Raw genomic sequence first — 15,691 nt, 5'->3', positions numbered from 1 at the left:
GGCAATGACCGTGTACCTCGCCAAAACCAAATTAACTTGAGCAAATGGCCTGTCTCATAAGGTCTTGCACAGGCAGCCCAATTCTGATATTTTTTTCCCACTAATTAGTCTTTTGACCAACCACATTTTAGATATTTTCGCATCAGATATTTATCAGAGATGATCTGATTGGGGGGAGACACATTTGTGGAAATGTTATCATTACTGGTCCTCCTGTGTAAACGCAGCCTTAGTTTTGTAGCTTTTGTTTTATTCAATAGGTTCTAATCGGTCATTGTTTTGCATGCCCATTACCTGTTGCCTCAGGACAATGCTCCAGTGTTAGTGAATGGTAAATGGAATAACTGAACACTGACCAAGGATGTCTAACAGGCTAACTACACCGCTCGAGTCGCGTGCGTGAGCGTTGCAAAATAAATTTAGAAATCTGTTATTCAATGATTGCACCCACACTGCTCGCGTGCGCCATCGAGCATCTGCGTTGCCACGGGCTAAAATAGAAATCAGTTCTATTTCTGATGCAGATCACGCTGCAAGTCCTGTCTCTCCCATCTTCTCATTGGTTTATAGAAGCAGGTACCCATGTACCATCTCATTGGTTATACCCACGTGGGTGAGTGAAAGACGAACGAGGTCAGTGGCGGTAATGCACCTACTTTATGAAAGTTGCCAATCGCAATATAAAGTCAAGAGAAGAAAAAGCCTGGAAGGAAGAGTGATGACTAGAAACGATTCGGTTGACCGTTTTATGTGTGGATTAATTGGCGGAGTAGAGGATCTTGTGCATTTCAGGTAAAATAACAACTCAATGTTTATATCCCAGGACAAATTAGCTAGCTAAATAGGACAAATTAGCTAGAAAGCTAACTAGCTCAATTGCCATAAATGTTTAATGCTGGGAAATATGATGTTAATTTCCAAACATTCATGTATTAAGTTGCACTTGTAGAGATGGGGCGGATCTTCTTAGCCACTGATGACGCAAATACAGTTGTACCTTTTAATCTAAATGACGGATGTTGTGACATCGCATGTAGAACTACAATGCTATGGCTACACAATAATAAATCCTGTCTCACGGTTGTAGCCTATGATTGGATTCACCTATTGTCACTCAGATGCATAGGCCTATTATTAGCCAAGGCAAAACGTTTTGCCAAAACACAGCCTATTTTACAGACTTACGACAATGTTTTATAGGCTAGATGGTAGCGTATATAACTGGAGGCAAAGTCGTGGTGCAATGTATTTATTCGCAGTGTTATGTTCCCTTTAAGGCGGGAGCACCCTTGGTCATGCGCAGTGTTGTTCTATGTTATTCTGGTACTAACTCGTTTGAGTAAATGTGAAGCTCCAGTTCAATTGCTTGTATTCCGAGTCTTTCTTATTACATAAATAATGACTAAGTGTTAAGACACTACACGCAGTGTCGTGACAATTAAGATATCACAGTGACAAATGGTCATGCGTGAAAGGCAACTCGTTGTAAATGTCCTCAATCCATGACGCTTAAGACTAACCTATACAATTTTATTTTTTTCATCACACATTTATATAACGTCGTATGTGGGGCTGTAGTAAAGTGCTCTGGGACGCACGTTTACTTTCGCTGTCGACTTACTGTATTCAATTCCGCCGATTCAGTTGCAAACCGTTTCTTAAACGGAAGCAAACGGAACGATCGTGGAGTGACTTGCCTTAATTTGTCCAATAGAAACTTGTTTAGTTGGAAAACGGAATGCAACTGTTTGAACGAATGATTACACCCCGGGCTTCAGACGGGTTTAGGAGACAGCTGCTACACGTGACGGTTATATATATATGGTTGTATAACGCAACAATATTTAGGTCAACGCGATTCTTGTTTGGCACGTGCATACTTACCACTTACAAAAAGTATCGTGCAGAGGTCTCGAATAACAACACGTGAGAGACAAATGTTTGAAAGAGGGGGAAAAAAGACCACTCAAATGAGTTTACTTATATATGGTAATTTTTCAGGTTTGACATGGATATTTACCAGAGAAAGCAGTGTTATCACACAACACGAAACCGTTCAATTATAGGGAGCCTGTGTAGTAGCCAATATAGACCATCACTTTTCCCTCAAATACATGCAAAATTACACTTTAGCCTATCATTTTAGAGGATAAAATGAACGTTTAATTCTTAAATCAGGCTGAAATATGAGCCTATTGATAATGGACTCATGCAGAATACTCTTTACAATTGTAATGAAAGGGAAATCTTGATATTTCATGAATGGTTGTCCTACTTGCTCTGGGCTAGACTATGGCCCACGAAACGATTGCGTGTGAATGCAAGGAACAGTGTCCCCTTCACGGGTGGTTTGAGTGAATGTCGTGGTGACTGGTGATAGAGAAGACAGATTTGACCTCTTCCGCGTTTTCCTGGAGTTGTCCTCATTACCCAGGAGGCTACTTTATCCTTGCACGTGTAGGTCTACGTTTGTATGTCTACCCCCACCCCGCATTAGTACAGAGAGGGGAGGAAAAAATAAAGTACATTTATGCAACAATCCCCCGCCTCTTCTCACCATCTCTCCTACAGTAGGCTACTTATACCACATTTGGGCTACACTACCACTTCCTCATGTTCTGCGGGGCCGGGCTGCTGCTGACCGGATCCAACTATGTCCGTAGAGAATTTAGCCGCCGGCGGCAATGACGGGACCGCAGACAAACGATCAGGTACCGGTCACCTATTTGTACCGCGTTCGAGACCACTCGAACTCGGAAACTCGTAAACTGAGCTCCAGGATGAAAAGGATCAGAATCAACCAATAGGAAACTACGCAAAAACCGTACGCACATTTTCACTTGGAGGTTCTGATCTTTCCGAGTTATCTTGGTTATGAGGTGATAATAGTTTATTGTAGTCGATGCTATGCGCCGGGTGAGATTGAGGGGAGCTGTTTCCATGTCTTTCGCTTTGAAAAACAATTTAGGTTCTCCCCCAAAATGTAGATCAATGGAGCAAACGCACACTCGAAGAAGTCCTAGGACGCGCCTGTGGAAGTTTAATAATTTTGAACATATTTGTGGCATTTTACCATGTAATTTCGCAGGTAGGAGTTGGCGTGATTTTATTAGAATATGTGCATGGTGGAATTGTATTTATGGTAAACCTTGTGTAAAATAGATCTGTTCATGCCTTTGGTAATTTTGCCTAGACTAATAATCTATGTCGGTTAGCCTTTTAATCAAATAAAATGGCACCAATCACGAAATGTATGCTTGGATTAAGTTTGCACCATATCCTGTTCAGTCGCACGTATAGCCGAAATTATGTTTTATATATGTGTTTGGGTAGCCTAAAGTAATATCCTAGCCTACATGTTTTCATAGTTGTAGAATTTCAATGTATCGCGGCAAATTTGTATTTTTGGTGACGAGAATTTCCCATGTCTTAAAGCATTCTGATGCATTGCCACATGTTCGTAACTTGATCTCCATGACCGCATTGTGATTCTGGCGATGCATGATAAAATGTTAAAGAATATTTTCAATAAGTGAGTTATGAAAAAGTTTCCCAATTCTCAAGGTGGGTGTGTGGATTTATTAGAACGCAGCCCAAAACAATTATTGTTCGTTCCCGAACGTGCAAGCCAGGCGAATATGCGGCATGCATCTTAATAACAATTTCCCACTCTGTAATTTGTCCATAACATCCAATAATGTTATGAATGTAATTGAATATGGTCACTCATGTCGCTCCTTTGAAAATAATATATATTTTCAGCATAAAACATTTGTAAAAAATGTATAGGCCTGCCCGGCACATTTTAATTGAGCCTATATGCTACATCAAGTAGGCTAGCTGCGCTTTGGCCAATATGTAATTTGTTTAGGCTATATAGGCCTGTGTTCAGTTATTTTGTAATATACCAGAGCCCATAACTTGATATAACTATTCAACGCAAGCTGCACGTGGGCGTTTGGACTCTTATATAAGAGGTAAACTGTAGGTCAATCGCTGCAACACTTGGGATTGTTTTTATCTTGCCTCTAGTCTTTATGCATTACCATCATACCCCAATAACATGTCCTGGGTTGGTTTATATAGGACTATAGTTTCACGTTAACAATATGAAATGCAAAGGGACACAATAAGCAAATATGGTGTGACTTTCCTTTTTCAATAACAACATTATCCTTGTTGGGTGACTACTGACAGTCTTGCTCTGGACATAGGTTGACAATTCTTAATAGTGTTGTAGGCTTATCAACCAATTACTGTAACAATATTGATTTATTCCTGACCTTAATAATTATTGAACTTAAAGTAGTACCAGATCTAAAGGTGTTCTAGGATGACAAACGTTACACAGGAACGGATAAAGAGACTGGACAGAGGAAATAATGTATTACATAGCACTCTGTTAGGCAACCAATTGTTAAAACCGTATTGCCAACAGTCAACTGTACTTTGCCTGAATAGCATAGATTCCTCCATTACAAGATGTATTCCCTCTGTTTTGTATATTGAATAAACAAAATGTATTCTACTGTCAGCCCTCTCTTAGTATTGTACCTCATCTCATGTATGTAGGTGTCCAACATGATATTGCTGTTTTGTCTGGCCCCTAGTATTATTCAAAACCAATGCAGAGGTTTTTGTGGGGGTGGGGTGATTTCTGTGGGAGTGAAAGGGGAATGGCTGTCCTCAGGTGAACTTGTCAGTTTGGCCAGTGTGACAGGTGTAGAGTTGCCTTTCTTTTGTTGGCTTAAAAGACGGCCAAAGGATTGGAACTGTTTTTATTATCTGAAAATAATCTTCCTTAAATTAATGGAAGTGTAAAGCTAACATTCCTCTGACAGAAAATGTGCAAACACAAGGAGGTATGATTAGCCATAATTTGCCAGGGAGGCAGGTAGCCTAGTGGTTAGAACATTGGACTAGTAACCGAAAGGATGCAAGATCGAATCCCCACGCTGACATGGTACAAATCTGCTGTTCTGCTCCTGAACAAGGCAGTTAAACCACTGTTCTTTAGGCTGTTATTGAAAATAAGAATTTGTTCTTAACTGACTTGCCTAGTTAAATAAATTAATGATTAACCAATAATTAATTCTAGGCTTTTACATGTAAGATTGATAAGACGTTTGCAGGACAACTTCACTGGAACCTCCCTTTTTCCATGAGAGGTTATAATGGGGAGATGAGAATAAAGTGCATAATGTAAACCTGGACAATAATAACTAGCCTATCGGGTGTCTACGATTTCCTACAAGTATAATATAGAATTTGAACGGAGAAAGATGTGTGTAATGTAAAAAAGGGTACTTATACTAATTACTAGCTTATCAGGTGATAAACTACATGTGTTTTTTTTCAGTGAATATAATAGTGAATCTGAACTCGGATACTCACCAATACTGCTTTAACTAGATACTGCCATAACGTCATACTGTCTTAACTAGATACTGTTATAACTTCATACTGCAATAACTATATACTGTCATAACATCATACTGCTGTGCTGTCTAATCAACTTTTAGACATGAATGTTCTAGTTGTACCAATGACCCTATCAACACACTGGGGTTCTTGTGTGAGAGCGAGTTCTTATGTGAAAGTGGCAGGTGAGTAGTTAGGAATAGGGGAGGTTTATTATGAGGTACCAGCCACAGGATGCTCATCTGAGGAGGGAGAGTCCTTTTGAGGGGCCATTCATTTATATGGGCTGTGACTGCCAGGGTTTTCATCATCAGCTGAAGACTTGGTCCAATGGAGTAGTGTGATCCTCGCCATGTTTATCCAGCCAGGTAAGAGCATCATCCATGGAAGGTTTAGCAGCTGCATTATCAAGCTCCAATGCAGAGGCTTCTCACTCCGTCACACAAGCCTCACTTGCTATACAATCATCTCTTAGGAAGCCAGGTGTAATTTAGTGTATCATTCAAGGTGATTCAATTTACCTGGTTTCTGCACCACCCACTCATGTCCTGCACAACCAGGGAACTTGTTGATGTCTGGTTCCCAGTTGTCAGTGAGTTTGTTTCCCTCTATGAGCGACACGAACTGGATCAACATTTAAGAAGAACACTGTACATTTTTATTTCAGTGAACAGAAATTTGTTTCTGCTTGTATCCCAATCCCCCTAAGACACATACACCCTAAAGGATTGGAAGCACACTGAGCATATAAGGGTTAACTGTCTTGTTCAAAGGCACAACATCAGGAGCCCCACAAGGATGCGTTCTGAGCCCTCTCCTGTACTCCCTGTTCACCCACCACGCCTCCACGCACGCCTCCAACTCAATCATCAAGTTTGCGGACGACAACAGTGGTAGGCTTGATTACCAACAACGACGAGACGGCCTACAGGGAGGAGGTGAGGGCCCTCGGAGTGTGGTGTCAGGAAAATAACCTCACACTCAACGTCAACAAAACTAAGGAGATGATTGTGGACTTCAGGAAACAGCAGAGGGAACACCCCCCTATCCACATCGATGGAACAGTAGTGGAGAGGGTAGCAAGTTTTAAGTTCCTCGGCGTACACATCACAGACAAACTGAATTGGTCCACCCACACAGACAGCATCGTGAAGAAGGCGCAGCAGCGCCTCTTCAACCTCAGGAGGCTGAAGAAATTTGGCTTGTCACCAAAAGCACTCACAAACTTCTACAGATGCACAATCGAGAGCATCCTGTCGGGCTGTATCACCGCCTGGTACGGCAACTGCTCCGCCCACAACCGTAAGGCTCTCTAGAGGGTAGTGAGTTCTGCACAACGCATCACCAGGGGCAAACTACCTGCCCTCCAGGACACCTACACCACCCGATGTCACAGGAAGGCCATAAAGATCATCAAGGACAACAACCACCCGAGCCACTGCCTGTTCACCCCGCTATCATCCAGAAGGCGAGGTCAGTACAGGTGCATCAAAGCTGGGACCGAGAGACTGAAAAACAGCTTCTATCTCAAGGCCATCAGACTGTTAAACAGCCACCACTAACATTGAGTGGATGCTGCCAACACACTGACTCAACTCCAGCCACTTTAATAATGGGAATTGATGTAAAATATATCACTCGCCACTTTAAACAATGCTACTTAATATAATGTTTACATACCCTACATTATTTATCCCATATGTATATGTATATACTGCATCTTTATGTAATACATTTATCACTAGCCACTTTAAACTATGCCACTTTATTTACATACTCATCTCATATGTAAATACTGTACTCATTACCTACTGCATCTTGCCTATGCCGCTCTGTACCATCACTCATTCACGTATCTTTATGTACATATTCTTTATCCCTTTACATTTGTGTGTATAAGGTAGTAGTTTTGGAATTGTTAGCTAGATTACTCGTTGGTTATTACTGCATTGTCGGAACTAGAAGCACAAGCATTTCGCTACACTCGCATTAACATCTGCTAACCACGTCTGTGACAAATAACATTTGATTTGATATGACATGGAGGCTGGCCTAGCCAGGAAATGACTGCTGCGTATTTACCAGGGGTTTCTCCGGTTCCTTGAACTTTGATACGAAGTACGTCAACCAAATGAATGTGTAGCACAACCATTTCCCCACATAACTACCTAATTGTATTTTGATACGACATTTGTCTTCCCCTTTGGTTAGTTACTGCAAAATAGGGATCTCCACTCTCCCCTTTACAATTGTGTTGGATTTTATGAAGTGTATGATATTCTAATTTATATCCATTTTCAGTTAATAAATGTTAATGTATCAAAGCATTCTAAATTTACCTCAACCCTGAGCTACTCACTGTCTTTGGCTTTTGGATGTTTGACAATGTTTCTACTTGATTGGGCAACAAACGTAGTCAGATTTGCCTTAACTATTTTCATGAAAATTGAAAAATAACTAAATGAAGATTATCCCTACATGAAGATGCAACTACAGAAATATAAAAATGACGGTAGTTCCACTACCATCTCTCTACCTGTGGAATATTTCAACTTTGTTTTGCTTTTATGCTACTACAGTTTCTCATGCTTCGTGAGATGCATGCAGGAAAAGGAAGAGAGAAGGCAGGGCTGGAATAGTTTCGGCATTCCACCTCAATGCCAGAAATTACCCCCAAAATCCTAGATATAGCCTAGTTCATTAACCATTATTTATAAACATTTGTTACATTAGAAGCATTAGAATCCCAAAACATCTTCCACCTTTTAAACAATATTTCAAATAAAATGTCCCCGCTTAAAGTAGAATGGGGAGTCGTGCGTGAAGTAGGTCAATGTTACAGTATTATCTAAGCAGTGAGGTAAGGCGATAGCAGAAACTATCACGTCAAACACATGCTGGGGGAAAACTGGGATAAAGCCAGTGGTTAGACGCCCTCGTATGGTACTCATCACGTGCTGCACGACAGCCGGGAGAGTTCATTCACCTCACCTGCCAGGTTTATGGCTTTCAAGATGATCAGTTACAAGATGTAAGGCCATTTCCAGTTAGCTGAACTTAAAACTAATTTACACTGAGGAACATTTGTCAATGGGCTTACAATTGAGAGTTTATTTACAGTCCTCTCAAGTGGATGTTAGTTAGTGCATACACGGGTATCATGTGACTGATCAACACAAGAACATTTATATTTATAAAACGGTTTAAAATTATTTTTATTTTGAAACTTTTTACACAATATTTTGCACACTCCCAGGCAGCTTTTAGTGAGTGATACACATGGTTGGAACGTTGTATGGGATGCTTGAGGTCAACATCCATTGAGTTGGTATTTGGGCCATCTTCTGGGGAAAGCAAGTAACTGCAGTTGAGGGTTTCAGTTGATTATCGGGGATATGTGATTGTTCTTCATGGAGGTTTTCAACACTGGCAAATATAAAATCTGGGGAATTAAACAAAACACCAACCCATTTTGTCTCTAGGCCTCCGTAATAGTGTCAGTGCTACAATAATGCATCGATTTGACCGTAGGTGAATTACAAATGATGAGAAATCAAAGCTAATGTGTCAGTTTTGTATGGTTCTTGTGCCTGTGGTTTAGGACCCTTGCAGTTAGGAGAAACCAATAGCCTTCCTGTTTCTCGGCCTTACGTCATAACGCCCCACCTGGCAGGAGCCATGCCTGATGTCATAACCCCCCACCTGGCAGGAGCCATGCCTGATGTCATAACCCCCCACAAGGCAGGAGCCATGCCTGATGTCATAACCCCCCACAAGGCAGGAGCCATGCCTGATGTCATAACCCCCCACAAGGCAGGAGCCATGCCTGATGTCATAACCCCCAACAAGGCAGGAGCCATGCCTGATGTCATAACCCCCCACAAGGCAGGAGCCATGCCAATCCAAGAGCTGTCTAGGAAACGGAAGGGGGATCTAGATAACAGGTAAGAGCAGAGAGACCTCACCTTTCACGAAGCAGCATAAAAATAACATTCTTATGTTTGTCTCATACCCTGTGGTCTTATATGTTGTGTTCTCCATGTCTCGCAGGGAAAACGGTGATGCTCAAATAGAGGAGCAACAGAGCAGGTAATTGAAGATTCTTTAGCAATGAATTTTATTTCAGCAATAATCTTGGCAAGATCTCTCAGAGCCAGGCCAAGTGCTGAAATGAATCATTTTAAATAATCATAACTATTTCCCATTCCAATTCAGATCGGAAGACGATGATCAACAGGTGAAAATAAAATGGTTCAGGTAAGAGCCTGGCATACATATTAATTTGGTATATTGATAGGGAGTTAAAGGCCAATGCAGCCATTTAAAAATCAAATCACTTCTGGGTAACAATTAAGTACCTTACTTTGACTGTTTTCAATCAACATGGTCAAAAAGAAACACAAATAGCTTCTTAGCAAGAACAGTTTCTCGAGCAAGAATTTCGCTAGGACAATCTGAGAGTGGTCCAGGGGAAAACTGGAAACGAGCAGTTTGGCAGATTCACCAGGCAGGCCAAAACTCCATCCCACCAAAACTGGCTGAAATTTCAGGATGTCATTTCAAACAACTCTTACACTAAAAGGGTATTATCATACATTTCACAGTATTATTCCAACATCATGTTGTGGAAATATATATAAAACACAGGAAAATCCCATTTTTGACTGAACTTGCTTTAACAAACAGGAGGATACTTTAATATTACATATGACATAATACTACAGTATTAGTAATACTAATACTGAAGCTGGTACGATGCGAGCAACCACATCAACGTAAAGCCAATAATAACAATAACGCACACCCTTTCATGTGTTGTTGCTTTTATAAATGATATCATGCTGACTTGATAGCAACCCATCAGAGACCTGTATACTTAAGTGTGTGAGAGAGACAAATAAGTGTATTTGTGCCCTCACTCACAGGGAGCCACACAGCCAAATTGAAAAGCGGCGAAGGGACAAAATGAACACCCTTATTGATGAGCTGTCAGCCATGATCCCCTCCTGGAACCCCATGGCCAAAAAGCTTGACAAACTCACGGTTCTGCGAATGGCTGTACAGCATCTGAAAACCCTGAAAGGTAGGCCTCATCATCCCAAAACTGCCCCTACAATACAGTATCATACCAGGCAATCTGTGCAGCACCACACATCTCTTTAAGGTAGGTCTCATGAAGCTATACTAATGCAGTAACAGCCTAGGACACATTGTGGTGGCAAAATACACAGCTGTGCGCAAATAGCTTGGTTCATTGCTGATAATATAGATTTAATATTTCTATATATTTGTAACTCAATTTATGATAGAAATGTCAAGCTCCTAAGGGACAGGTACAACACAGACAACAGCTCAGTGCTGTGTTCGTCTCGTCAGCAGGTGCCAGCAGTTCCTTTACTGATGTTAACTACAAACGCAAGCCTTCATTTCTGCCTCAGGATGATCTCAAGCACCTGGTGCTCACGGTAGGCCGCCATTCAATCTCTTTCTCCAATCAACCAAGATCAATCCCATTTGGTATTGTGGCAGCAGTCACAACAGTGGGACAGGATTATGTGGTGTGTCAATTTACAGTTTTTGTGTGTTGAGTCTTCTAGGCTCCAAAAATAGCTGATCATTTTGGTATTGATATGGGAAATATAATATTAACCAATAATATAGTGACCTAGGGTTATTCCTTTCAGATTACAATGATGAGGTGAAATCTACAATTGTGTGGTTTTTATTTTCAAAGTGCTGCATTTTATCCAAAGTTATGAGAGCGTGGTGTGTATGTTTCTTCTTCAGACTAAGTATACACTTTATTTTTTGGACAGTAACACAGTATACCCTCTGGTATTTTTCCATTCAATTACTAACTAACTTTACTCTGGAAAATCCCTAATTAGAACAGGATGTGTCAACCGCTCAATTCTATGTAGAATTAAATCATATAGAAATAGCCAGTACTTTCCCCTCGCTTGGAGTGTTCTGTTGTTTAACCTTTGCCAGCTCTGATCTCCCACAAGTGTGCATGTTTGTCACACAGAGTCGGCCATTTTAGAGTAAACAGAGAGAGTGGATACACACGGATGGTTTATACACTGTAGCATTGTCAGTGTTTTCATGGACCCAGAATGAAATATATTGAGGTCGTGCCGTGTCTCATTTCCCCAGGCTGCAGATGGGTTCCTGTTCGTGGTGAGTTGTGACAGGGGGAAGATCCTCTTTACCTCAGAATCCGTCTCCAAGTTCCTCAACTACAGTCGGGTCAGTGAACTGGTTATACTTAAGCAATAAAGCCCGAGCGGGTGTGGTATACAGTCTGATATACCATGGCTTTCAGCCAATCAGCTTTCAGGGCTCGACCCACCCAGTTTATAATATACAATAAGCAGGTCTGGCAGTCTTAATTTGCTACTTAATTATAAATTGAGCTAATTATTGAGGTGGATTCCAACAATGTCACTATCACTCAAGCCTAACTGTTATCCACTTAAATACTCTCAATGACAACTTTAGGAAGAGGTCATTACTTAACAGTGTTTATACCATTCATTTAGTTCCATGGTTTGGTTTTCTTTGGCCATTTGTAACAGGCACCCCATGCCCCTACCACTCTCATTGATTGTTAGCTAGTGATGGCTAAAGTTAGCTGACGTTTGTAGTGGCTGTCTAACTGAACCATGGATTATATATTCTCCTGGCCCATAGACTACTTACATGGTGAGGAACTATCTAACATCAAAATGTAAAATACTGAAATTCCCTTTTAATACCTTACAATTTCTGTACTATAGTAAAGTTGTACCTGAATCTGTTACATGCTTTATATTGTGGAGATGATGCTTGAAGTGGAGACCGGAGGTTTAACCAGAAAGTTGAGGTGGTTCTGAAGAGGGGATCTGAATAATTTGTTTCCCCTAGTTCAGAAGTATAGTTGGCTAGCTAGCTAGCTCACACAAGATTTGGTTCCAGGTTCTCAGATGAATAGTTTGGTTCTGATAATTAAAGTGCTGTTTTTGTTTACAGTTGGAACTAATTGGACAGAGTCTTTTTGATTATGTCCACCCGAAGGACATTAGTAAAGTGAAAGAGCAGCTGTCAGCCTCAGGATTATACCCTCGTGAACGGCTCATAGATGCCAAAAGTAAGTCTGCAAAGACTTTATTTAAATGTATCTGTTGCTGGGATTTTCATATCTATTTCTCTCTGTGTTTTGATTTGTTTGTGTCTTGTTGAGATTCAGTTGAAACTGTCACCACTATAACGGTATTACTTTAAAGAAAGTTGCAGCTTTTATCTCGGTTCTATTAGCACAGGGGAAAGAGCAGAGAGCCTGGGTTCTGTTTGTTGTTGCTTTACTGGTTTCCACTTAGCCCTCGTTCTCTTTTGAGATCACAGTCACTTTCTTTTTATGTTGTGTTTTTTAATATTGTAAATATAATATGATGTTGTTGTATCATAGGCTCTCCCGGTTCTTTAGCAGGGTTACAGGTGCAGGACCTTCCTGTGGGAGCAGTTCAACTGTGTACAGGGGCACGGCGCTCCTTCTTCTGCCGCATGAAGCACAGCAGAACAGTTATGAAGACAGAAGACAAAACCATCCAGCCCAGCAGCTCCAAGAAAAAGGGTGAGAGAGCCATGCAGAAAGGACTTTCACTAAATACATCGTAAGAGCAGAGAGAAACGTGGTGGTCATCAACCCAGAAGTACAATTTATTTTTCTTGATTCCACCTCACTGAGGTTAGACCTGATAGGGCCTTGATTGGAATTACATGTAGGGTTACGTGTAAACACAAGTTTTATGTACACTGTCTCCCCCTGTAGAGTCTCAACGATATTGCACTGTCCATTGCACTGGTTACATGCGGAGATGGCCCTCCACCCAGCTGGATGCTGAGAGCGACGATAACGAGTCCTCCCATCTGTCCTGCCTGGTTGCTGTGTGCCGCGTTCACCCTAACAATGCCTGTCAGCCCTCACAAGAGGTCACGGTCAAACCCACCCAGTTTGTCACTCGCTTTGCAATTGACGGCAAGTTCAACTTCATAGACCAACAGTAAGTTGTGCCTCTTATCCCCTCCTCAAACCTTTTTGCGATTTTCGCTCATTATTAAATATTCTTGGCAAGTGTTGGCATAATTTTGAACCAATACTGTTCATAAGGGGGCATTGTGGGCATATCCTTCATCTGATGAAAAACACTGAGAGGGAAATAAAACTGAATCTATACCCTGTGAAAGTAACCGCCCCTTTCGATTTACTTCTGGATCAAGTCCGCTAATCTTTTGAACAGGCTTACCGATTATATAATCAAATCCGTAATATATACAGTATATACAGTTATTTGTTTTTACTGAGTTTTTGCACTTAAGACCATTGCACTACGTTTTTGCCCATTGAAGACCATTCAAAAAGCCTACAAAAGTTTTTAAAAACTACAAGGCTGAGAGGCAGTCACTTCCTGGTAACTTTCATAGAGTATTGTTAAGAGCGTCTGCTAAATGACTTAAATGTAACTGTAAATGTTCTCAGAGTTTTGTTCAGATTCTCTTTCAGCTGAGTTGAGTATGTTTTGATACATACTGTAATGTTAGCCAAGGCGAAGTTAAATTGGCCTTGGTTAACATTACAGTTATACCCTGGGTAACCCAACCTGTGCTTGTATTAACAGCGAAAGAAAGAAACAAATAAAGAGAAAAGCAATGACGTTGGTTAAGGCAGGCCTGGCAGGCAGTCATCTTGGATAGGGTTTGCCATGGCACCCCCTACCCATACCACAGTGGCTGTAAGTGTAATGGGGCTACCCCAAGTTTTCCAGCAACTGGTCTGAATGCATTCCAAATGAGACAATATAGCCCTTGAAGAGATGACTGTACTGATTATTTCAAGAGATGGCAACAGTACAATACTAATACTATTGGTTTGAAATACAGATTATAAATTGAAAAATGTTTACTTGGAACATTGTGTTGGAAATATAATTGTTTATATAGTAAGCATGTCAAGATAAAGACCTTCTAACTTATCAATTGTCAAATAGGCAGCTCCATTTCACAACAGGAGCCCTTTCACATATGTGGATTTGTTATTGTGACCCAGGCTGTCCTAAAATGTAACACTGGTGGTGAGATCTTCTGACCAACAGCAGAGAGTGCATTGAAGGCGTCAGTCCTGTTTGATTTACAGTTGAAGTCGGAAGTTTACATACACCTTCGCCAACTACATTTAAACTTAGTTTCACAATTCCTGACATTTAATCCTAGTAAAAATTCCCTGTCTTAGATCATGTCACGAACGTCGTTGTAAGCATCGGACCAAAATGCAGCGTTGTTTGGGTTCATCATCTTTTATTATGGGAACCGGCACAAAAAACAATAAAGAGCAAAGAAACTAACGTGCAGCTTTGTCGTGCTCAAAGGCAACAATTCAAAAACAAGATCCCACAACAAACAGGTGGGAAAAGGCTGCCTAAATATGATCCCCAATCAGAGACAACGATAGACTGCTGCCTCTGATTGGGAACCATACCAGGCCAACATAGAAATAACAAAACTAGGCTCTGGACTGGGAACCCTCGCAGGAGGCTCTGGACTAGGAACCCTCACTGGAGGCTCCGGGCCATGGATCATCACTGGAGGCTCCGGGCCATGGATCATCACTGGAGGCTCCGGGCCATGGATCATCACTGGAGGCTCTGGGCCATGGATCGTCACCGGAGGCCCCGGGCCATGGATCGTCACCGGAGGCCCCGGGCCATGGATCCGTCACTGGAGGCTCCGGACTGCAGACCGTCACTGGAGGCTCTGGACTGCAGACCGTCGCTGGAGGCCTGTTGCGTGGAGCTGACACGGCGTACCAGGCTGGGGAGATGCGCAGGAGGCGTGGAGCTGGCGCAGGGCGTACCGGGCTGGGGAGACGCACTGGAGGCCGGGTACGTGGAGCCGGCACAGGAAGTACCGGCCTGGGGAGACGCACAGGAGGCCTGGTGCGCGGAGCCGGCACAGGACATACTGGGCTGTGAACTAGAGGTCTGGAACGTAGAGCTGGCACAACATGTCCTGGACAGATGACAACCTTAGCACGGCAAGTGCGGGGAGCTGGCACAGGACGTACCAGGCTGTGGAGGCGCACTGGAGACACAGTGCATAGAACCGGCACACATTGTACCGGAACAATAACACGCTCCTCAAAGCAAGTGTGGAGAACTGGCACAGGACGTACTGGGCTGTGGAGGCGACCTGGAGACCTGGTGTGTGGAGCCGGCACAGATGGTACCGGACAGAT

At 42.0% G+C, this 15,691-nt stretch overlaps 2 protein-coding genes across 8 annotated transcripts in view; one reads left to right on the top strand and one right to left on the bottom strand.

The window, feature by feature from the left end:
- Positions 1–15,691, bottom strand: part of LOC118366394 (FGFR1 oncogene partner 2 homolog) — a 112,468-nt gene that overhangs the window by 21,174 nt on the left and 75,603 nt on the right. The window lies entirely within an intron of this gene.
- Positions 2,547–15,691, top strand: part of LOC118366387 (aryl hydrocarbon receptor nuclear translocator-like protein 2) — a 29,290-nt gene continuing 16,145 nt past the window's right edge. The window contains exons 1-10 of one of the 7 annotated variants that reach the window (XM_035749015.2): positions 2,547–2,711; positions 9,023–9,365; positions 9,472–9,510; positions 9,637–9,678; positions 10,347–10,504; positions 10,798–10,886; positions 11,578–11,670; positions 12,433–12,550; positions 12,869–13,033; positions 13,232–13,463. In XM_035749015.2, coding sequence (XP_035604908.2) covers positions 2,654–2,711; positions 9,023–9,365; positions 9,472–9,510; positions 9,637–9,678; positions 10,347–10,504; positions 10,798–10,886; positions 11,578–11,670; positions 12,433–12,550; positions 12,869–13,033; positions 13,232–13,463 — 1,337 coding nt within the window. In that variant the 5' untranslated portion in view covers positions 2,547–2,653. The other 6 variants (XM_035749017.2, XM_035749013.2, XM_035749011.2 and 3 more) reach the window with 6 other exon arrangements.

The sequence above is a fragment of the Oncorhynchus keta genome, chromosome 33 (genome assembly GCF_023373465.1).
Source record: "Oncorhynchus keta strain PuntledgeMale-10-30-2019 chromosome 33, Oket_V2, whole genome shotgun sequence".
NCBI lineage: Eukaryota > Metazoa > Chordata > Actinopteri > Salmoniformes > Salmonidae > Oncorhynchus > Oncorhynchus keta.
Note: the sequence above shows the minus strand (reverse complement) of the source record. Positions and strands in the feature narration are given on the sequence as shown.